This window comes from Sciurus carolinensis, chromosome 3, assembly GCF_902686445.1.
Source record: "Sciurus carolinensis chromosome 3, mSciCar1.2, whole genome shotgun sequence".
NCBI classification, from domain to species: Eukaryota; Metazoa; Chordata; class Mammalia; order Rodentia; family Sciuridae; genus Sciurus; species Sciurus carolinensis.
Window position 1 is genome coordinate 48,894,561 of NC_062215.1, and position 24,874 is coordinate 48,919,434.

Below are 24,874 nucleotides of genomic sequence, written 5' to 3' on the forward strand. Positions count from 1 at the left end.
GCAGGACCATTTGCTCTATCCTGATGACTGCCTATCCTGGGGCTGTAGATAGATGACCAGCCACGAGCTAGACAGAGAATCCACATGAATCCCCTGTGGCTGCCATTCATTCCAAATAGCATTCCTGACTTTATGAATTGGATGAAAATTTACCCAGGTCTGAGAATCCAGAAGCATCAATATGAAATCTCGACTTTTTAGAAATATTTGGGTGGTCTGAGAATGAATCAAACATCTGAATGTGTCAATTGTGCTACCATTTAGAAGTTAGAAAACAACAACAAAAAAATGCTACCAAGATTTGTTAGTGGAGCCACACGCTGGGCAGGTGATGGATGAGTTAATAAATGCACCTGCATGCAAGGTACAAATAGGTTGCTGTTGCTGCTGTTGTTTGGATGATTCTGTTTTCAGTTTAGTTTTGTTCTGTTCAGCTACAGGCACAGACCTTATGTCTACAGATGAGTAAAACACAGGGCAGAAAAACCTCAAGACTAAACACCAGGATTCTGGGGACATAGTGCCGAAGTAGGAACACTGGCCACTTAGTACACTAGTGACCATGACTTACCTAAGGGCCCCGTGGCTCTGTTTCCTTGTTGAAAATTTAAGGCCAAAATAATTAGGCAAAAAATAATGTCCTAGGGTTATCATGAAGATTAAATGAATTAATATTTGCAAAGCACTTAGAACAGAGCCTGGCATCTAGGAAGCATTATATAAATATTTGACTAATAAATAAATCCCAATATAACCTCCCAATGTCTACATAGCCTCAGCTTATGGGACCACAAACAAAGCACAGGTAGAGGAGGGGAGTCTTGGGGATCAACTTGATGATGCCAAATGGACAAAACTCTTGAGACATGTGGCAAGCTGTGGCCATGGTCATCCTGGAAGGGACCACCCACGGCCCACATGTTCCACTCAGGCAAAGGATGGGAATCCATATGTTCACACCCCAGTTTGTGCTGTACCCTGAACTTAGACTTGAACTGTCAAGAGCAAAAAGAGTGCGCGTGACTTTTGCCCAGGCCATCATGGACGGTGCTCCCAAGAGTGCGCGAGGAAGCATCAAGATGTAGGTCCGCTGAAAAGCAAAAGATACATGGTGTCAGCAAAGCAAACCAGGATCCTACCACAACGCAGGAGAGCAACCACATCAAACTGGCTAGGAAAGCATCTTTTGTAAAAGAGTCAATTATTTATTTTTTACTTCTTCCCTTTTTCTAGCTTTTCTTTTTTTCCTTCGTTCCTTCCTCCTTCCACCCTCCTTTTCTTTCTTTAATGTAATTGTAAGCATTACTGTCATTTCCATACTCTCAAAAATTCACATTAACACAACCATCAGAAGGGTGTGGTATATAAAAATGGCCACCCCAAATTCCAGCCACTTTAAATCCTTCTGTCATTTGTCCATGTTTATTACACCAGGCACTGATCTGGACATTAGGTGTGAACAAAACAAGCTAACCTAGTGGTGAGAGAGAGGGATCTCTGCCACCAAGGAAAGCTATATCACCAGGGGCTGGAGACCAAGCAATTTCCCAGAAGAAATTTCCAGATCCTTGAATTTGAGTTTCTGAGACCCACATCTTCTTGGCAACCCAATTTCTAACTGATGGCCTCTGCACAGACAGGAAGACTTCAAATCATGTCCCCTGAAGACAGACTCAAACATAGGAACATTGATTTAGAAGAAAGGAAGACTGAAGGGGCTTTTACTGCTATTGTCAAGATGTTCTGCTGTCTTGCAGAAGAGAAGATCCATCCCCTCTGGGTGACTGTTCAGTGGATCCTATGCCAAAGGAGTTAATTTTGGCACCTCGTAAAAGTCAACTAGAATTGCTTCCAATAATAGACAAGACACTCTCCAGGGTAGGGGCAATGGATGGACATTGCTGTGCATAGATAAGGGTTGTCCAGAGGAAGAAGCACTGAAAGGCTCCACAATTCCCTTTCCACCAAGATTCTAAGAATTTAGCAACTAGAAACAAGCAGCCTCATAAGGTCATTTGCAGATAACATTCTTATTTGAATGGCAAATGCAAGGAAAAGGTATTTTCCCCCACACTCAGACTGTTGCACCTGTAAGTGCAGATGTGGACTCTCTTTCAGGATCTCCAGGACTGCAGAGATCAGAATGGGCCAGAGAAGAACACATGGCCACATTCCACAGCCTCACTGTCAGACCAAAAGGGCCTGGATAATTCACCAAGCTCATGGGGACAGAAAGTGACAGGGTTGAGATCACACTGCTTCCTATCTCAGCTTGCAGGAAGTGGACTATGGCAGGAAAAGATGGATGACAACCTCCAAAAGTGAGAGAAAGAGGGCTTTGTTAGATGTCTCCGGAGATGTCCCTCAAAAGTACATTAAGTAGATGAAGGGAGGGAAGGCAAAGCCCTTTTCTAAAAGGGGCAAGGGTGCAGGCTAGGTGCTTCCGGTCCTGCCCTATACAAACACAGGCTCCAAACAGTGGCACTGGGGGCAGTGACTCAATAGAGGCTACTGAGGCCATCGAGGAAGAACCATGAAGGGAACAAAGACAAATCTTCTCATCCTCTTATCACCCAGAAACCAGGCAAGTTGTCCAAAGCCTGACTCCAGACCTCTGCCTTCTCAGGCTCAGCTGGCCATTCTTGTGGTAAAATGAAGAGACCCCTGAGGCTGTGGCATGATTCACAACATTAATTCTCAAAACCCAAAGAGAGAGAGAGAGTTGTTGGATTCTAAAAAACAGGGATATAGAACAAGAAAAGAAGCAAGAAACAGGAAAATTAAAGGGAACTCCCAGAGGGAATTAAAAAGGGAACTTGAAGCAGTCTTCAAGTCAAGCATCACCAATTCTATAGAAATGGGGGTAGGCTAATCCCAGTCAATGAAACAGGCATTGAAATTATAAAACATTGAAAGGAAATGCATTTTTTACTGCTTCTTGAACCCTTTCAGGATTTCACATAGACTAAAAAAAAAAATAAAGTAAAATAAAATAGATCTTTAGAGGGAGGGCTACTTCATTGAACAGATAGGAATGCATTGTAATCGGCATGCCAACTGTCTACCTAGCCTGCTTGGAAACAATCTGTCCTTCTCCGTGGTGTATGTGCCCTGCACAATTTTTGCAGTCTTGTCTCAGTTATTAATCTGTTCATCACTGCTTCTTATCAGACAGAGAAAAGAAAAGCAACTTAGCCCAGGTCCAATTTGAATAAATTTTGAATTTGTAGCATCTGAATTGATGCAGTTTAATGAAGTTACAGCCAGACAAGTTTAAGAAGGAGAACCGAAGGGAGAAGGGAAAAAGATGACAAAAGTGAACAGGAATCAAAAGGACAGATGGAGAAGAAGCAGTAGTGGATGCAACACTGAGAGTAACAAGAAGAAACATTTTAATGATGTGACTTAAAAGAGAGAAATGTGACAGATCCTTTGCTCAAAGACCCAATATTCTTCTTTGCAAATGCTTGTGGTTGGGCAAGGAGGTGCTGGTATGGAGGTGGGGAAGAAATGGGCTGTGGCTTATCTGAGTACAGAAGAGCTGCCTTACTTCCCAATGTGTAAACATTCTTCCAAACCTGTGGAATTTTATTCTTGGGAAACTTCAGGCATATTTCTCAGGTTGCAGTAAAAAGTCAGAGAAAGCCAGCTGTTAGCCCAGAAGGGAAGCAGGAATCCACGTTCTTCCCCACATTCTGGAATAGTGTCAGTGTCTGAGCCATCTTCACATCCTGTCATTCCAGGGAGGTGAGTTGACATGAGCCTCCCTCGCCCTCCAACAAAGCTGCCCAAACATTCGAGACTGAAAGCATCTCAGCCTGATCCGGAACTAAAGCAGAAAAAAGTCTCATGACAAATCCCTTCTCGGTTTCTATGAGGTTTTGTACCAAACCTGTCCGATCCCCTAGCCAGATTCTCAGGACCTCAGAAAGGAGGGGATGCACAGGCTCTGTCATATGTTCTCAGATGCCACTTAAAATTAACAGTCCTGCCCCCTGGGGGTTCAAATTTCTCCCCACCAGAGCAACAAGAGCAAAGGAAGAGGGAGGAAGTGCCTGGGTGGAAAACATACTTCCCAGAAGAGGACATTTGGCTGAGGGACAACGAATATGTCCAGAGGACAGGTGTCCTAAGTAATGAGACTTTAATGCCGAAGCTAATGGGAACAGTACACGAGACCAAATGCCAAAAAAGCAAGGAATAATGAGTGTTTGCGAAGCCTGAAAGCAACGACTCGACTCTTCTCCCAAATATCAGGGCACAAAGCCAAGGCTCTGGCCATCCGGAGCCTCTCTGGAACTCCAGCTCCTGTGGAGATGGGGATAGCAGCACTGGGCAAAGAGGATCTAAGGTCTGCCCTGCCCCTTTGGTTAGGAGCAGGCATGATGCAGGAAGTGGGAGAGAGGACTGAACCTGCTGCTCAGGAACCCTGGGCTCCTGGGGTGGGAGGCTAGTGAAATAACTCCCACACCCCTCAATTAGAGGTAAGTCCCCTGCTCAGGGACCCCTGGGGTCAACCTGCAGACCCAAGTATGTAGGCACAATTCTGGCCACTGTTCTGTGACTTTGACTACTGGAGAGAAAAAACACTGGGCCATTAGAGTGTGTCCAGATTCCTTCTTTGTCATGAGTCCTTGAGGACACAGAACTTGAGAACAAAAGAAACAGAGACACAGGGCAAGAGCAAGTCTCTGGGAAGCATAGCTAGGAAGAGAGGGATGGGGAAAGAATAAAACTAGAGGTGTACTGGTTGAAATGCTATGTCTTATATGTTCAGCACAAGATGCTATAAATGGGAAAGGAAGGGGGGAGACTGTGATAAATGGACTTGTTTGGAGCGGTGTGCCTCAGTAATTAAAACTGGGAATGGCCTGAGGTCCATCCTCTCTCCCCAAATAGCATCTCTTCTCCTTTCCCCAAACACCACTCACTGCTCTCAGGAGCTGGGACTCATGCAGAATTGCCCAGGGTTTCTTTCAATGGCATAAAGGGTTTTTACTCCCCTACCCAATTAATATCAAGGTTTATTTTGTTGTTTATGTATCTTGGTATGGCTTCACTATCCTCAGTCAACATAATCCATCCTTGAAAGAGGGCCTGTGCACTGCCCTGGGCACCCCTGTGCCCTGTGAGCAGCCTAAATAGGCATCACCAGCCCCGTCTGCAGTATGCCGGTAGCGAGATCATTTATCCTTTCAGTCCTTTACTGTGACAACCTATTCCAGGGCACAGGCAGATGGGACTTCACTTTCTTAAGTAATCTGGGCATGAGTGACCCCTTTATATCCAGGAAGGTAAGACCCAGCTGCCCGGTTAGATCACAAAGATGGGGACAGGAAAGGTACTCTGTGACCTTGGGCAAGTTACTAAGCCTCTCTGAGTCCTTTTACTCACCTATAAAATGGGTCTCTACACTCAGAGGGATGGTGGAAGAATAAAGTGAGACTGTACAGGCTGAGTGTGGGGCAGGGCGCCTGTACAGAGTGAATCCTCAAGAACGGGGGCTCTCACAAGCGTTCCCACTTCCTGGATCCCTCATCTGAATGAGACCTCAAGTCCTCCCCAGCTTCAGTTTTCTGGGGTTACAGGGATGATAGGGTTGTGTAAGCCCCTGGGAAACAGCGTTCCCACATTCCTGAAACTTGAGCACAGTTGAGGAGGGCTTCACAGGTTCACAGCAGGACTGACTCTCTCCAGAGTCTAAAAAAGGCCCTCACAGGGGATCAGTGTGACCATAGGAGTAATGCCAGTGCCCTGGCCCCTCACGTCCCCTAACTCCAGAGAAGAAGGGACACTATCATCTCACAAAGGTGGCAAAGATGGTCCCCCACCTGCAAAGGCTGCATCCAGTGGTTCCTTGGTAACTGCCCTGCACTACTCAGCCTTCCAGCCTTCTAGCTCCATTTCTGGGATGGATCCCAGTCTATGAATGTACATTTGGGGGTTGTGGGAAGAGGAAGGTATGATAAATGCACATTAGGAATCTATCAGCAGTGCTCACTGGCAGCCTCATTTCCCTGGGTTTCAATTCTTTCCATTTTGTCTGTGGCCGTCTGGTTCAAGCAGTGACCCCCATCCAAATGCAGAATTGCAGAGGCCCGGGCTCTGGGGTGGAGAGAGGGAGGGGTACAGTGAACAGGGGTTCTGACCCCATGCCTCCTCTCTGCATGCATCCCAAAATATCTGGGTCCCTTTACCCTCAGAATCAAAGTAAGAAGCTAAATTGAGCCATCTGCCTATATCTTATGCAGAAATGTGGGACATTCTTTTTTTTTCACCCTTTCCGGGCAGTTATTTGAAATGTTTGATGCATATTCAACTCCTTCCTCTTGTCCTCTCTTCCCAACTACCCCACTGCTTGCCCAACACATTGATATAACATGAAGCAGTTTTCTACAGGGCAGTAATTATCTTTCCACATGAGGAACAGTCCCTTGAATGTGCCATTGGGATGCTGGGCCCCCACGTGTGTGGGGCTGTGGTTCATGACTCTCTGAATGCCTCTTCTGGCCTCCTGCCTTCAGTGACAGTGCCACAGAGTAACGGGTCTCATTGCTGGAAGCACTCTTGATTTTCTGATCACCTTTTTCATTCATCAGCCTGGGCCCATGACTTATTACTGCTTACAAGAATTGAATTTACCTCAGGAGGATAACAAATGCTACAATTACAGAAAGTCAAAATGACATACCTTGGTCTCTCAAAGTACTTCCAGGAGAGGTACTGTAGAACCATTTTCAGAAGAAGCATCAGCATGTGGTCTTCCAAGGTGATTTCTTGGAAAGACAGCACATTAGGATGCACATCCTAGTTCTTTCAAAGGAAGAATCAGGCACAATACAGACAAAATCCCCAAACTAAATACCACCAAGATTTATTTCATGTAATGATTGGGTCCAAATGGCTAGCTTCTTTAGTCTGAGGTTTATCAGTCCAGTGCTCAAAAGGAAGAACTGGCATCAGAAACTGTGCTTCTGTGGCTCACAGAGCTATGTTATGCATACAGGGAGCCATTCTAGAGGATGACTCTGGAGTCTTGCTTAGACACACACACACACACACACACACACACACACACACATCACAGGATGGCGAGAAGTCCCCTACCACTGATAAGGTTGAACCTCATCAACATTTCCACCCCTCCCTGGGTGAGAGTTGAAGCATCCATAGTCTGCATTTTCAAATACAGATTTGTACCCACAGTGTTACTCAGTGACTCCTTGCCCTGGTCCACCCACCCCTCCACACCCTTGGATTGTGCTATATTTTCCTTCTTCAATGGTCTGCATTACTCAGATCTTATTAAAGGATTATGCTTAGATCAGGTTATTGCCCTTTAGAAAAGAATGTGGAGAAACTGCAAAAGGACCAGGGAGGATCAGCGGAAATCATTTTAGCGGACAGAAACATTGAACTAGGCAGAGCTAAAGACATGTTGGGGGAGGGGTAGGAGAAGGCTGTCACTCACATCTCCAAGTATCCTAAAGTAATTTGATGATGACTAAGAATCGTGTATAAAGTAAAGCAAAATAGATTTTCACTAGAGAACATGAAGGTGAGCATGAGCCTCAGACACAGGAGCCCTGGCTTTTAGTCAAAGCACTCTCATCCACTGGCTGGGGAACCTTGGCATTGGGACCTAGTCTCTCTGGTTTTCACTTGCCTGACTTATAAAATTAGGGAGTTAATTTAAATGAATTGCCTGCAATAATTCCACAATTCTGTAATAGATGACAAAATAATAGAAGATACTACCCTGCTTTTTCAAAAGATTTTGATTTTACTTCTAGGACTTAAAAAAAAAGAGTAGAAAAAGTTAACAATCTGTCTTGAATAAGATTTGTTGGTAAAACCTCCCATCTATCTCTCTTCTCTATCTACAGTATCCGCAAAGAAAAACACTTGCGATGTGAGGTCATAAACGTGACTCAGGGAAAAATAATGGGTTGGATTTCCCCAAGGTAGAGAAAAGAGGAAAGAAAATCAAAACAGAAGGTAGGTACAAAATGAACACAACCTAGCTCCTTCTAGATGCCACCATGCCCCCCTCTCCACCACCAATCCGAGAAACCTATACATTCAAAAATTCAAGTCATCATTTTGTGGTTCTGCAGGACATACATTGTCAAGGAACACAGCTGGAATTGTAAGGCAAAATGCACTTGAGTCCACCATCATTGCAAACACATTATGCAGGATTTTGACTGCATGGAGGGTGGCAAGGGAGAAGAGGGTTGGTGACCACCCCCAAACCCCAGCATGGGGTGCTAGTTCCAACATGTGCCAGGGGTTCCTCACTGGCTCTAAAAAGAAACCAGGAGTTAAGGTCCAAATACAATCCTTGGAAAAATCATGCAATAGAACTAGAAGGATGAAGCTTCTTTTGGTGTAGTTTCCTTTTATTCCGGATCCATAGGCATGTCTTTCTGAGGCTAGTGAATTAACCTCTTTCAGTCAGCTCACTTTTTCAGCTGTCTTAACCACTGCTTCCTGCACAATTGATTTGAATCAACTGCACAGTCAGTGTGATGTCTCATTAAAATTGGTTGAAAACAATGAATTAGACTTTTTTTTTTCTTTTCTTTTTTTTTTTTTTTTTTTTTTTTTTTTGCTACCTGTGTCTTGGCAGACTAGAACTGTGGGTAAGCTCTTGGTATCTCAGCAGCAGATTCCCCAAAATGAATGTGCTCTGAGTCTTGGGTAGGGTTGCAGGTGGGTGAAAAGGGACAGATGTGCAGGCCTTCTAAGCTTGGGGCAGGGTGAGAAATGAACATGAAGACAGTGGGCAATGTGACCAGGGAGTGTTGTCAAAGTCTTGAGATTTTTTAACAGTGTGTGCATGGTTGCACTACTTTATTAGCCAAAAGCAAATAAAAGGTAATACATGCTTTATAAGTGTACATTTTACCGTTTGAAACTTATCTTGCCTGTGCAAAGTGAGCAGAGCTCATTAGTTGAACCAATGCACTCACATCTATGCAATAATCAGGACAAAACCAAGCCCATGGGTGAATCTGGGCAATGCCACTTGGTCCCATCAGGGTTGGTCATCAACTCCTCCCTCCATCACTTTCTTCCTTCTGCTATTTTTGCTCCTTTCTGTCTTCCTGCAGTCCTTCCACTAATCCCTCCTCTATAAGCCTTCTCAAATCCTTCCACAATTTCCCAGCTTTCCCCACATGTATTTTTTTCTTCACTCAAGGAAAACACACAAGGCTAAGACCTTCAGTCCAAGGCAACATTTTCTTTTTTTTTTTTTTAATCCTTTCCTTCCAACTGCTATGTTTGAAGTAAAAAAAAAATAATAATAATAACAAAACAAAACAAGTTGACTCTCTTTAGGTCAATTCATTACAGGGAGCCTACAGTACTTCAAAAAATCAAGTGTTCAAGTAGATTTGACAATTCATTGCCCAAGAACCCAGGAAGGGTTCCTCACAAATCAGTCAGCATGATGGTACTGTTTCTGCAATCATGTGACCTACAAGGGAAAATAGCTCTTTGGGTTTGTAATTAATTTCTGGAGGGAGAAAGAGTGAAACAAAGTATTCCCTTGACTTCCTCTAGAAATAAGCAGGGGACTCAAAGATGAAGAACCCTGTGGACAAGTTGACTCCTAATACGTTTACTGTTTCCTGATGACATCCACTGGGGCTTGTCTTCCTACAGCCCTAAGCATCCCTCCCCTGCCCACCTCCCCTCTTCCCTCCCGTCCCTGTGCAGGCAGTGGGAGGGCCCCAGGCACCTCTGACTTTACCAACTGCGTCTACAGCATCCTAAGAGCTTCCTTGCCCATCTGTTAATTAGCCATTAAAAAAAAAAAGAAGCCACACAGTCCCTCCCTCAGAATGGTTCTCATCTCCAAGACACTAATGAATCAACTTGGGGTGAGGAGAAAGGTTTGGATGTGAGACAAGTAGCATGAAATAGAATGTCAAAAGGAAGGCCAGCCTTCTTGGGCTGGGTCCTGGGCAGAGCTTGTGCTCCTTAAGAACACTGGCAGCACCCTGTGCAGACTGCACCCCCGGAAATCAGTGGGTGCCTGCTGTCCATCAGCTCCAGCCCTAGCCTGGGCAGCTTTTAAAAAGTGGAAGGTAAGGGTAGAGATCCTGGTGGAAAATGGAGCTCCAACGAGAAAGCATGGGCTATCTACACCCAGGGCAGGGCTCTGTCTCTTGTCCCCAAGTAGTCCCATTCTGCTCCCCAGGGTCCAGCTAGCTAGATCTGTTTTGGTGCTCATCTGTTAGAATCACTGGTAGTTTTCCCTGTAGTCACTGACTTCTCACTCAGAAATATGATTGCAAGGTCTAATCACTTCTGGAAAAGACAAAATCTGTTCTTCCCTGCAGGGGACAGAGAGATATAAGGAAGTCCTGCTCTAAGGAATACATGTGCGCAAACCGGCAATACACCAAGGAGCACCAAGAACACCTGGGAACACCGAGGCAGAGGCAGATGCTGATCTCTTCTTTCACCCGCTCTAAATTGCCCACAAATATCCCTGTCAGTGAGACTGTTCTCATGGAAACTCCCTCAGACTTAAGTTCGCTTACCCATGTACCATCTTCAGGGAGGATCACACACTAGAATTGCTCTTCTTTTCTTTTCAGTGAGGAAATGTCTATGTAGAACTATTTCAAAGAATATGTAATTGAAAGCACCTCCAACTTTCCCCCTGGACCTCTGACCTCTGACATTGTATGTCCCCCCACACCACATTTTCCTTAGGGAAAACTCATTATGGTGTCTGTATTTATCTCCTTTCCACCACTCACATCATTCCCTATCCCCATTACCCAACATGACAGTCTGAACTCACATGTGTGTGCATACCACACACACACACACACACACACACACTGGAATGGCAAGCAGTGACCTCTGAGATACAAGCAGAGTAAAAGGAGCCCCACACTCCCACCCCAGAGTGATAGGGCACTCACCCTGGCATGGTTGGAAGGAAGCGGTGGAGCTGGAATACTGCTGTGCCTGAGCTACCCAGAACTAAAAAATAAGTTTCTTAGCCTGCCCAAGGTCACTCATGGAGTGTCCTACATAGATCCCTTACGTCCTGTCCTACTACCTGCCCAATGGCCACACATACACAGACAGTCATTGCCCCCCACCCACCCAACACCAGTCCAAAGCACTGATGGGGTAAGATTGCAGCTGCTGGAAGAGGTGCTATGAACTGAATAAAATCAGTAAGTGAACTTGAGGAAGAAACAGTCTATATTTACATAATGATCTGGGAACTAAAATTCATGTCCCTCCCCATGGCTACCTCTCTTGCCCAACCCTAGAGAAAAACTGCCCCAATGGTGACCCAATAATTATCCTAGTTTGGGATAAGAGATATCTATATAGTGAGAAAAGGAAGAACATTAAGAAAGACAGTGACCTCTCGGGGTTTGCATGCCAATGCTCCCAGCATCTGAGGACACCAACACCATATCATCACAGGCAATGATGAATAAACTGTATGAAGTGGCAGGGTCAGGGAAGGGGCCAGCTTTCTCTAAGAGTGCAGAGAACAATGACTCAAGAGAGCCAAAGAAAGGTTTGTGGAAATAAACCAGGAAGAGGCCAGAGCCAGGGCAGAAGGTCTGATGAGCTGAGCACAAGAAGAAGAGACAGGAGACAAGTTTCTGAGTCCTGAGGCAGAGGTGGATGGATGAGAAGCACCAGCACATCTGCTTCAGGAAGGCACCCGTCCATGGGCAATTCCTTCTCTGCTTTCCAAGCTGAGCCAAGACAGATAATTCTGTACCAGATGAGGGGAAAAGGAGGGAGTGTCTTGCCATTATTTTGCTCACTATCCCACCTATCCTCTGAATTTGAAAGCTGGACTGACCACAGACCACTGCACAAGTCTCCCTTTAGTGTCCTGCAGTCTGGGCAAAGAGAGGATCCTAAGCATATCTGTGCTACTTGAGAGATAATGTGGGAAAGGGAGGGAGGGCAGTGGCTACCTAGGGTGATGGAAGAGAGTTATAAATTATGACCCTTCAGAGTTCCCACTCCCAATTCCAGCACTCAAGTTTCAAATACCCACATTTAGTGGATTTGACTCAATAAAACCTGCCAGGGAGTATCATCTTTTCTCAGCACTCACAATAAATAATAATAATAATAATAATAATAATAATAATAATAATCAGCACTTTAAGCATGTCTAGAAATTTCTATCTGCCTTCCCCTCTCTTCAATAAGATGGGGCAATTAATGTCCACAACAGTGAGGGGGAGGAGGTTTTCAAGACACAAGGATAATGAACAGGGTGCAGAAATAAACGAAAGGTGAATGGGTGAGGATGGAGTTTGGGGATCCAACTCAGAAGCAGTGGTCTGAAGAGTGGTCACACTTACTAGGACAGTGCCCATACCATATACCAGAAATGGAGAATTTCCTTGGCAGGATTTTCAGCTTCCCTGAAAGGGCTCTGTTGAACCACATCTAGTCATTTATCTTGAAGGCACTGGAAGCAGAGCTAAATTTGTGTCCCCTGGGTATGTGTTTCCTAAAGGAAGGGCTGGATTCTGAATTCTCCTTAGCTTTGACTTTCCCATAGGCTAACTGGGAACCAAAGTGGTGAGATGGGAGATGATCAGAGTGGAACCATGGACTACCATGTTTGGAATTCCTGACATAAGTTTTGAAAGGAGGCAACCCCTATCTGCTTTCCCATGGATGCTGTGAAAGATACCCCACCAAGATGAACATGACAAAAACTGTTATAGAGTTCTGCCTACAGGGCTTAAAAGGACAAGTCCTCCACTCTAAGACAAGCATCCCACTCTAAGACGGTCATCTGTGCGTGGTCAACATGGAATTGAGAAACCTTTGTTCATTCTACCCAGTGGAGGTAGCCTTCTCACAACACCCCATCTCTAGCATTTTGGAGCGTCCCAGTTTACACTAAACCACTTGGTACTCTTTTCAGTAAGTTCCAACATCGGTTCGTTACCCGTACTGAAGCTGACAGTCTGTTTTGACTGAAAAAACTAACTGCCATAAGAACCTACACCAAAGTGCCCACATGCCATCAAAATAGAACCCTGGGTCCCCATTCAGGATTACAGAATTTGTAAAATTCTTATTCTTGAACTTCACAGACCTCACCTATTCTCACTTTGCCTTGCAAATACCCCTACCTCCAAAGCATGCACTCCCGGTTCCTAGGAAATGGAGAAAAGGGTACAAGATTTATTGCATGTAAAACCAGAGATGGTCAAAGTGACTTCGGATCAAGAGAGGTGTGAGTGAAGAGAACAAGGGAGGCATAATAACAGGAGGTGAGGTCAAGAGGAGAGTGGGACAGGCACCAGACAGTGGCTCTCACCTGTGGATGTTCATCTCCCGCGGAGGGCGGTGGGCCTTGTCGTAGGAGACCTTTGCGAAGACGCCGGCCACGATGACGAAGGCGATCACCCCGCAGGTTATGTAGACGGTGAAGTTGGTCTTGTCCTTCTCCGGATCGTACTTGTTTTCGGGCCCTGGCGACACCACCTTGGTGCTGGGTGTCTGTACCCACACGGGGCTCTGGTAGTTGGTGCACTGGCGCTGGTCCAGCTTCTCGTGGCGCTTTTTGCAGCAGAAGCGGTAATAGCAGGTGCCGCAGCAGTACAGGTAACCGCTCTCGCTGTTGTTACACTCGAACTCCTTGTCGTACTGGCCGCTCACGTCGTAGTAGCCCCAGCACGTCTCGTAGGTGACTGTCGCGCTGGCCGCCGCCGCCGCTACCGCCGCCCCGGGTTGTCCTCGCCGGCTCCCCGCCTCCGGGACTCCAGGCGCCCGGGCGGTGCCGTTCAGCTCGCGGCCGCCCCGGGCTAGGGCGCCCCCGGGACGCCGGCCCCCGACGGCAGGGGCGCCGGCGCTCAGGGTCCGGTTGGCAGCGCGGCCGCGGGCGGCGTGAACGCCGGACAGCAGGTCCAGGGACTCCAGCGAAAGCAGCAGCAGCAGCAGAAGGCTCCGCAGCGCCATGGCGGGGCCGGGTGGGAGGGCGCGGGGAGGCTTCCCCGGCAGGCCGCTACCCCGGCCGGCCGGGCTCCGAGGGCGACCACGCGGGCTGGGCTGGCGGCGCGGGGCGGTCAGCGGCGCCGGGGCGATGTCGCCATCGAGGCGCGGGCGGCTGGCGGCGGCGGCGGCGGCGGCGGCGCACCGTGCGCACGGACCGGCCGGGCGCGGGTTGCTCTGGGCTCTCACGCTGCGCGCCGGCTCGGCGCTTCCCCTACGGGATCAGCGCGCCTCCGGGGCAGCCCCATCCCCCGCCAGCGGCGGCGGCAGCCCCAAGCGGCTGGGCTCAGGCAGGACCCGAAGCGCGGCTCCGGGAGGCGGCAGCGGCGTGGTCCCGTCCGGGCGGGTCCTGCGGGACAAGACGGGAAACCAGTCACGGGGTGGGGCGACAGGCGCTCCTGGAGGCAGGAGGGGAGCGGCGGGCGGGGAGGGAGCGCGCAGCCCTCGAGGAGCTAGCTCCTGGCCGGGAGGGACGCGGAACCCGTTTCCAAGACGGGGCTTGGTGACCCTGCGCGCGGGGAACCGAGGGCGCACCGGCAGCCCTTCCAAGCTCCTCGTAGCCGCCCCGGCCCCCAACCGCCCAGCCTGGCAGCGCGCTTCCGCCGCAGGCTGGCTTCCCCGGACGGAGCCCGCTGAGGTTGGGGTCTAGCCAGCAGCCGGGAAGCGCGCGGCGGCTGGACCACACTCACTCACCATGCCCGGCTGCGACTGCAGAGGCGGCGGCGGCAGCAATGAGGCGCGAGCGCAGCGGCCAGAATGAGGGAGCTGAGCCGAGAGCCGCCGGCTTGCCGCCTGCACTAGTGCCGGAGCGTGTGAGAGAGGAAGCGAGGGAGACACACGCACTCACACACCCGCACACACGGGAGCGCCGCGAGGGGAGGGGATGGGAGGAGAGGACAGCCGCTCACCGCCGCCCACGTTTACACGCCTGGGCGCCCGGGTTGGGGGACAGGAGGGGGGAGGTAAGACTCTCGTTTGCTTTTCCCGGCTCGCGGCACTCGAAGCTCCGCGTCACAAAAGCCCAGACACCAGTAAATCAACATAGTGAACCAGGACTGCTAAGGGGACCAGGAACAAGGCTAGAGTGTCCCCTGTGGAGCCGGCCTGCAGCAGGGCCAGACCCTCGCCCCTGCCATTGCCCCTCCAGTCCTCGCGATGGTTTCCTATTCTACCCGAGCCCCCAGGTTGCGTGCTACTGGAAAGAGAGTTGGGGTTTCTGCAAGTCTTTGCCTCTCCCTAGTGGTGATGCTCGCAGTCAAGAAAAGAGGTCAAACCCATTGATACAGGTTCAGAAACTGAGGCCCGGGATCTAGTGACTTGCTTGAGACTATTAAGCCACCAAGCTGCAGCCTGCGGAACCTATGCTTTTCCCCTTGAGTACTCTTCTCCGACTTGCCCGTGGGTTCAAGATAGCTTCAGCGCTGCGTGGCACCTCTTATTCTCTCCTTCCCCAACGTTATATTTTTTTCCAGCGTTGAGACCAAGTAAGAAAATCTCATCTTTGAAATCCCTGTATCCGTGTGTTGAAATTCCTACATTGTAGCTCACTTGTGGGTAGGGGAGATGTGTTGAGAGGGGTACGTTATTGTGCATGGCCAGGTCTGTGGAGACCCATCTAACTTTCAAAGCTATGAGGCCACCCGCAAAAGAGAGTTAGTGTATTTGGAAGAGCTAGGGGGAAATGAGAAAAAAAAAAAAAAAAAAAAAGCAGTAGCAGAGGCCAAATTCTACCTGCATGCCCTATTTGATTTGTTTAAAGGCAGCTGACAGGCTGTCAGGGTGATGGCAATGGAGAATTTTCTCCTTTCAATCCTATTCATGTATGACCCAGGGATTCCCATCAAGGAAAAGTAGAGGGTCTCTTCTGGCAACTGAGGGATTGGCACATTGAAACTGGAACCCAGATTCCAAGATAAGGTGGAGATTCTCATCCTAGGATGAAGGGATGTGTGCACTCCCATGGCAACTTTTTACTTGTTACTATCTTTCCATTTCCCTCCCTCTTCCTCTGCACTTATTCCTATTCCCTCAGTGTCATTTCTTCTTAATGTTCTGTTCAACAAATACTTGTTCAGTGCCCACTCTCTGTCAGGCACTATGGTAAGTACTAAGATGAAGATTAAATAAGACACTCCTGATGCTCAAGGAGAGTGAACTTGTCCACTGGGAAGACTGAAAATCAAAAGATTTCCATGTGGCATGGTTATGTTCCAGACAAAAGTGGACACAGAGTATTCTGAGAGCAGATGACAGGTGACAGGCACCTAGCCCATCCCTAGAAGGGAGAGGTTGGAGTCAAAGACAGCTTTCTCAGTGAGGTAATGAACAGCATCTTGAAGAACGATTAGGAGTTAATAAAATAAACAAGAAGGGAAGAATGCTGACAACAACAACAACAACAAAAAAAAAAAAAAAAAAAAAAAAAAAAACAGGAAAACCAGGAAGTTTTGAAGTGGTAAGGGTGTTTGAGCTCCGGATACAGTTTAGCATAAACCCTGAGGGAGTCTTCCAAATAAGGCCAGCAGGAGGCCATGGTGTCCTTAACAAAGAACTTGAATTTATTCTACAATTGATGGGAAACTGTTTGTTGGTGGGTTTTAATTAGGGGAAGGCACTATCAGAATTTCATGTTTGCTGGATCTCTAAATCAAGTGGAATAGGAAACACTGAACTGGATACAGGAAAAACAATTCAGACAGCTGTCCTAATAATCCAGGTGAAAAAGAGAAGGGTGTGAAGTAGAAGCCTGGTAGTTGGCGCCATAGTGAAGATGGTAAGCACATTCAAAAGAGGAATCTTGGGCTGGGGATATAGCTCAGTTGGTAGAGTTTGATTCCCCAGTACGGGGGGGGGGGGGGGGGCCCTCAGGGTAAAGTTAACAGAGTTCATATTCAAGTACCTTTGGGAGATGTGTGGAGCTGTCCAGAGCAAAAACTGAAATCTCAGAGAGAATGCAGACATAGACACTTGGTAATCTTAAGAATATACTTGAAAACAACAGCCCCATATAGAGTGTAATTTCTAAGACTTTTCCTTGTTGCCCCTTCCCTGAGTTTTCACATTCTCTTCTTTACTCCAGAATTTGCTTTTCCATATCTGGGCTCTCCTTAGGAATAGGTAGAAGAAATGAGTCTTTCTGATGTGGAACTCTAATAAGATTTGAAATTGATTTGGTTTCTCAGAGCCCCCAACAACAAATATGTTCTGAACCCTCCAGGGCTCATAAATGGTGGCATCCATAGACTCACTGAAAATAATAGTGTCTCAAGGTTGGGTAGGATCTTAGGGGTTATTCATTCCAACCCCCACTGAAGTACATTATTATTTTTAATTAATGTTAATTAACTTTAATTAATATTATTTTTTAATGAATACCTTCAGCCCTTTGGGGTTGACCAGGTTGCTTACCCCCCACCAAGCATCCCCCTGTTTTCTCCTTCTGTTTTCTTTTTCTGAATTGTTGACAATATTGAAGCATCCTTCTTTTATGGATTTGACTCATTAGAAAGTGCCAGAGAAGAATCATCTTTTCCAACACCTATGCCAACAACAGACAGCCCTGAGGTTCGAGGAAAAGTATTCCAATCCCTGGTTCTAAAAGGTAGATCCCAAATGAATTGAGCTGAGCATAATAATCCTATTTAATCCTTAGCAATGATTGTTAAGAATGGCCATGTAATCCAGTTCTGACCAATACTAAATGAGGCAAGTCTGTTGGGGGGTTCTGGGGAAATTTTCCTTGCTCTTAAAATTAGTGAAAATTCTTTTTTGAGTATTATTTCTCTGGAAAGTATGACCTTGCAGGAGGGCTGCAAATTAATGTTGACATTCAGTTTGGTAATCATTATGGGTATTCACTAAATATCTTTGAGGTGCAGACATATAGCTGGATTGCTATTCTTGGTCCACTTGTGAGTGGGAGTGGAAAGTGACTAGTAGTAGTCAATGAGTTGTGAGTAGAAAGTATATGTGTTATTTCTGAAGCAAGGCATATAATTGCTTCTACAAGACACTCTAGAGTTCTCATTTCCTTCTGGCATGGTGATCCACAATGTTCTGTATGGGAATGGTTTTGTCAACCTGGGTATTTAACTGACTACAATAAGGAGTTCCTGATAGCTTGTAAAAACAGTGCCCCACCAGGGATGTATATGTTTGTGTGTGTGTGTGTGTGTGTGTGTGTGTACACTATTTTAAAGACACTAGAGTTAAAGTCTGTTATTGCAGCTCATCTGCTATCCTCAGTATGGGCTAGGATATGCCTTTCGGTGAAGTCTGTCTGAATCCAGAGTTTCTCTTCCATGTAGCCAACTGCATTTCTAATGGATATATGATACATTTTTCTGTCTCAATTCTGATTTTCTCTAGGGTATCTACCTAGCTATGCAACTTTGCACTAATCATGTCAGCACTGTGAGATGCAGTTTACTCTACTAGAAAATAGAGATCAAGGTATGGAGAATGTCTCTAAGAAGCATCTCTATTGTTTCCTCTCACTGTGAGTCTTTACCATTGTCTCCAAGTACCACCTTGGCCACAAAGCCTAGCATGATTTGGTCTCTGGCTATGGTTATAAGCTCTCTCCTCTTGCCTCCTCTGTCCAGTCACACTGGTGCCCTGGCTTTTCCTCAGAGCCTTTGTAATGGCTATGCTGTCTGTCTGTATCCCTTTCCCTTAGATGTGTATAGGGTCCTTTCTCATACCCTCAAGGTTTCTGCTTAAACTTTACTTACAGAAATAGTGCAACCATCATACCACTACCCAAAGCTGCTCCTTCCATTGTGTTTTATCTTCACCTCACCATGATGCATTTTCTAGCATAGCATTTACCACTAACTAATATGTATTCATTTAAGTATTTTTTAAAAATTATTTTCTGACCTTCCAGTGGTATGCCTGCCCTTGCTTACATTTTGTGGACTGCTATTCTCTCAATGGCTACAACTGTGTTTGGTACACAGTAGGCTATGGTGGACACTGAAGGATGCCTCTTCAGCCATCAGCTCCTCTGGGTCTATCTCAGTAGCAGAAAGTTATCTTCTCTAGGAATTCAGACTGTCTTCCCCAACAGGCCCAAATTTAGTGACTAATAAAGTTAGAGGTGCCAAGGCCTAGACATTTCATCCCAGTGCAAGAACTCTGGTAACCTGGTATTTTCTCTAACATCTCAGAGTTCCCTGGAGCCACGGTTTTGTTGGGCCTATATCACATTAGCCCAATTCTATTTCTTCCTATTTCCACTCAAGTTGATCCCCTAAAAGTAGCCTACATGCCAAATGTGGTTTCAGCATCTGCTTCAGGAGATCAAAGCTTGCACCTTTGGCATCCAATAAATATGTGTTGAATTAATAAGTGAATGAATGAATGAGTTTATGAGTCCCAATTTCCATCAATGGTATCCCTGTAAGTGATTATATGTTTTTTGCTTTATCCTATCTGGTGACAAGTTAGAAACTATCTCCTAAGACCACCAATTTCAATGTTAAATAGTTCTAATAGTTAGAAAATTAGACTCCATTAGCTTTTATTAATGTAGTTGATAGGCAAATCGATTTATTGGCTCATACAGAGCTCATAGTTGACTAGAGTGTTTTTCACATTAGGATGACTTTTTGTGCCATGTGAAATACTTCACACATATTTTTGCTTGTTTAAATAATTGAGGCCATTATTCCAGTCTTTTAAGCATTTTTGGTGTTTTTTCATCTAATAATCTATTTTTCTCAATATAGTGGATATTTATTCTGAGCCTCCCAATATACTTACCCTTTTTCTCTAGCCACAGTTCCTAATCTTTATTTGGAGATGTGTCTTCTACCATTTTCATTCCATGGCATTTGTCTGGAGTTCTTTATTTCCCAGACTGAAGCAAATCACCCATCATAACTCCTTAATCCGGATATTCAGACGGAGTACACCAGTGGCAGAAATTCGTTCAGTTAGATGAACCAGAGGACTCATGTGGGCAGAACTAAGAAGGATGCTCACTCTTTCCTCTAGAATGGCACAGATATATCTGATCCTATGAAAGGAGAGCCTAGGGTTATCAGAGTCCTCACAGGGAGTCCAAGAAAGGAGCCAGCATGATACTAGACTGAACCAGGAGTTGGAGAGAAACAGTCCCGTTAGCGTTAGTTGAACCTTGAACACAGCTTGATCTGAAGTCTGCTTATACCTTTTGTGTCCTGAGCAAATGAAGTTTCTATTTTCTGAGTTTTCTATTTGCAACACAAAAGGTCCTAGGTGACAATTCTACCTCACAAGATGATCAACAAAAATGTTTAAACTGCTTCCAGTTTAAGTAGTTTTTTCCTTCCTTTGAATGACTTGATAGGTCCTCTGCTCTGTTTAACAACAGAAGCGACCTGGGAGCTGGGGATGAGAGCAGAAGAACAGGCCAATGTGTGGGGGATATGACAAATGGCCATTCACAGCTGATGTCTTCAAGGTGCCTCCAAACATGGGATTTAGGCTGAGGACCTTTGTCTACTGGAAGCAACTAGAAGAAAGAACAGATACAGGTGAATTTGTTTGTGGCTTGAGAAATCACATCAGGATGAGACAAGGTCAGGGGAAGAATGTCCAGCTATTGAAGATCGCTCCAAAGATTCAGTCAAGCTTACTAGATACAATGTCCAAGGAATGCACTGGTCTCAACTATAGTGTTGGAAATTGTCAGAAATAAGTCATCTATTCTGATAGATAGAGTACTATAAATAGACAAGATCTGGGGATACAGAGTATTATCAATAGAGGCAACACAGTACATTGGTTAGGGACAGGCAGTTGTCCTCCATTACCAAGCATGACAAAGCAGGGCCACAGTCATGGTGGCAGCATGGGGTTTTGGCAGTACGACAATGAGGAGCTGAAATCAGGGACTTAACCTGCAGCACTGGTCAAATATTTTGCCAGCTGAGTCAATGCCAGAGAGGGTCACGGAGAACTTCAATTTGGACATTTGTTCCCTTCTGTGGCTAAAAGCAATGGGCACGGGAGCAACATGGGAGATGGAAGCCATGCTAGTTCTTAATTGTATATTGTAGATTGAGAGGAAACTAGCTCAAACCACTCTTAGGCTTTCTGTCTCAGGCAGATTCTATGGATGGATCAGTCCTAAGGTTTGGGGAAAGCAGTTTTAAGAGGGACTAGGAAACAGATGAGGGATAGAGGGACACATAGCATCTTTGTGGTAGCTTACTGTGATCACACATTTTTGTCCCACTCCTGACAGCATGTGGTGGAGCTCATTCGTTCTCCCTTTGTGTATAGGTTGTCCTCATGACTTGCTTTGACAAGTGGAATGTGGCAGAAGAGATGCTGTGCCAGCTTCTGGTTTACCCCTGAAGAGGCCTGGTGACATTCACTTCTGCATTCTTGGGAACTAGCCATGCTGTAAGAAGCTTGGGTTACCAGTTGCACTGAATGATGAGAGGTCCATGCAAAGAAATGCTGGAATTTGAAATACCAGCTTGAGCACTTTATTCCCAACTAAGTTCCCAAGTGAATGCAGCCCAGAATTGGGCCCAAGTAAGACCAGAAGAACAACCATCCAGTTGAGCCTCAGCCAACCCAGAATTACAAGAAGGAAAAGATCATTGTTGCTTTAAGTTTTTTCAACCACTAAGCATTGTGCTGGTTTATTTGAACACAGTAGGCAGTTAAAACAAATCACATATCAGAAAACAGACTCCAAAAAGAAATGTATTAAGTGTAACTTCTATACACAAAGATGTCTGAGACCATTTTTGGATAGGCACTATATTAGTCTCCTAGGAATAAATAATAGTATCACAAACTGGGGAGGCCTAAACTGCTGAAATTTATTGTCTCATGGTTCTGTGTACTGGAAGTCCAAAATCAAGGAGCTCTAAAGTTTGGTTCCTTCTGAGGGTAGTAGGATAAAATGTGTTTCAGGTCTCCATCCTTTGTAACCAGTCTTGAAGATAACTGGATTCATGTTCACATGGTGTTCTCCCCACATAGGTATCTGTCTCCAAATTCCATTCTTTTTTTTTTTTTTTTTTTTAACAGTGCTGGGAATTGAAACCAGGGCCTTGTGCTTGAAAGGCAAGCACTCTACCAACTGAGCCATCTCCCCAGCCCTAAATTCCATTCTTTTTATAGGAACACAGTCATATTGGATTAGGGTCTGTTATAGTTTAGATATGGTGTCCCCAAAAAGTACACATGTAAGACAATGCAAGAAGGTTCGGAGGAGAAATGTTTGGGCTGTAAGAGTCTTAAGCCAATCAGTGAATTAATCCCCTGATAGGGATTAACTGGCAACTGAAGTGATAGGGTGTGGTTGGAGGAGGTAGGTATTGGGGGCATGGCTTTGGAGTATATATTTGTATGTGACAAGTGGAGCCTCTCTCTCTCTGCTTTCTGATCAACTTGTGAACTGTTTCCCTCTGCCACACTCTTCTGCCATAATGTTTTGCCTCACCTGGAGCCCTGAGGAATGGAACCGGCTTTCTATGAACTAAGACCTCTGAAACCATGAGCCCTCAAATAAACTTTTCCTCCTTTAAAATTGTTCTGGTCAGATCTTTTAGTCACAGCAGCAAAATAGCTGAACAGGGTCCACCCTACTGACTATGTTTCAACTTGATTATTCTCTGAATATCATGTCAATAAATAGGGTCACCTTCTGAGACACTAGGGGTTAAGAGTTCAACATTAAATTTGGGGGGAAATGATTCAACTTATGACACCTGCTAAGTGGAATGACGGTATGACTTATGCAAAGCATTATGCAAATTTATATGTCAATGAAGAAGAAAGGAGGTCACATTTGTCACTATTTCTTACTGGAGAGATGTTAGAGAATGCCATCTTAGGTCATCATGCTAATGACATTTTTTTTCCATGCCTTACAAGACTCAACACAATTGCTATAGTGAAACAAGTAAGATTCAAAATAGAAAATGCAGGAAATGGCTTCCCCTGGCATTCCCCAACTAGTGACAGAACAACTAGAAGTATGTACCATGCACAATTAACACTCCGGAACTGTGGCATTTCAGAGTTGGATGAGCACACAAGAATTCACATTCTCTGGAAAGACTAGATCTAGTCAGCCAGATATGCCAATGTAAGAATGACCTGAAATCATCTCTACAACTATGCTGGTTTAGGATTAATTCATCTCCATATTCATTTATTCATTCTTTATTATTTATACTGACAATCAGTCATTCAGTAGATCTTGAACCAGCTCCTACTATGTACTAGTCATTATGCAGACCCCAAAATACAAACTTAAATAAATTATGCTACTTGATTTGCAATCTGGTATCTTATTTGGCTTCATGGAAATACCTTTCTTCAGTCACATACCAGAGTTTTTTTTTTTTTCACACAAGAGGTTTTATTAGGCAGACCAGCAGTGTCTGTCCTGAAGAGAGTGAGAGAGAGAGAGAGAGAGAGGAGAGAGAGAGGGAGGGAGAGAGAGAGGGAGAAAGCAGAAGTATCTCTTTGAGAACACTTCAAAAATGGTTTTTCTTTCTGGCTGAATGTCCAGCAGTTAGTTCCACAGGACACAGATTCTTTCCATTGGGTCACAGGCTACACTACCCACAAGGCCTTTGAAGATTTAAGCGATCTCAGGAGACATTTTGAAAACACAATTGAAGGGTCTACTGTGTGGGCCACATGTTAACTCAATGTCTTAGCAGCCTGTTGAGAAATATTCCTCCACAAGGGTCTGCTTTCCTATTATGATCATCTAGAACTACCTGATGTGGTTTTCTTCACATTTGATGCAACATTAATAACAACGACAGTTGGGTATGTGTGCACCTTTATACTTTTAACTTAAAAATTCAGAACCCTACTACTTAGAATTGATTTATTTTGATTATCTTAAGATCAGATTACAGCTCCCACTTAGTGATTAAAAGTTTTGTGTTTTCTTTTTTTCTCCTAACATATAAAGCAGTTTTGCATCCACAGGTGTACTGGGACACAAACAGCTCCTGGGGGAGCTTGTACTGAACTATTTTCAATGGACATATTTAGCTGGGTCTATGTAACATGATTTCTGGGCATACTATTGCAGTCACTCCTATTACATACTATAACTCCCTCCTCCTGTGCCCATTGCAGTCATTGCTAATCAGTTATGGTATCCTATCCTGCTGAGATCAGTCACAGTCTCAGAAAACCCTCCAACACACAAAGCTCCAAATAGTCAGCAGGCATTAGCTATAGTTGGAATTAGCACAAGGAATAAATCCTATTTGCCTAACAGCTCAGTGAGAGAGGGCAGTCTGAATGGTTCAAGTATGTTTCTATGACTTTATGTCAACATGGTTTTTAGAATTCTGCTCCAATTATACAGCTTTATTGCCCCAAACTGAAACTTCTATGAAACGAAGGGAGCGAGCCAGCAAGGGGCATTAATATCATCAGTTATTACATGCATTTTACTGAAAGACATGGCTGATTGACAGTTAGAGGAAATACTCACTGGATTAGCTCTTCCTGAGAAAAGTGATAATGAGGCTGGTGCCAAATGAATGCCAAAGATGATCACCATGCAGCCGCTCCCTGATACGAACGTGCAGAGTCTGCACATCATCATCACATTTTCTCTTTGGTTGGAATTGATTGATATTTCATTCAAAACTATCATGAATTAACCTACAATAACATACTTCCCTATAAAAATAGGAGACCTGTTGTGAGCACATTACATATAGACAAGATATTTTTGTGGCTTAGGGTTTGTTTAAACCAATGTACTCCGTCAGTATTAACTGAAAAATCTCCCGTGCCCTACCTCTACAATGTGCCTGCTACATCTATTGTCCTTCAGATCACCTTGAATTCTATTTTTGACTTCCATGAA

The 24,874-nt window shown here is 45.3% G+C and overlaps 1 protein-coding gene and 1 pseudogene across 4 annotated transcripts in view; one reads left to right on the forward strand and one right to left on the reverse strand.

The window, feature by feature from the left end:
* Shisa6 (shisa family member 6) overlaps positions 1-14,831 on the reverse strand; it is a 289,905-nt gene extending 275,074 nt beyond the window's left edge. For all 4 annotated transcript variants that reach the window (XM_047547407.1, XM_047547406.1, XM_047547405.1 and 1 more), the window contains exons 1-2: positions 14,713-14,831; positions 13,346-14,368 (exon numbers count right to left, since the gene is read on the reverse strand). In XM_047547407.1, the coding sequence (XP_047403363.1) occupies positions 13,346-13,986 (641 nt within the window). In that variant the 5' untranslated portion in view covers positions 13,987-14,368; positions 14,713-14,831. The remainder of the gene's footprint in view (positions 1-13,345; positions 14,369-14,712) is intronic.
* A 71-nt stretch (positions 14,832-14,902) lies between these two features.
* Positions 14,903-24,874, forward strand: part of LOC124979328 (aftiphilin-like) — a 164,755-nt pseudogene continuing 154,783 nt past the window's right edge.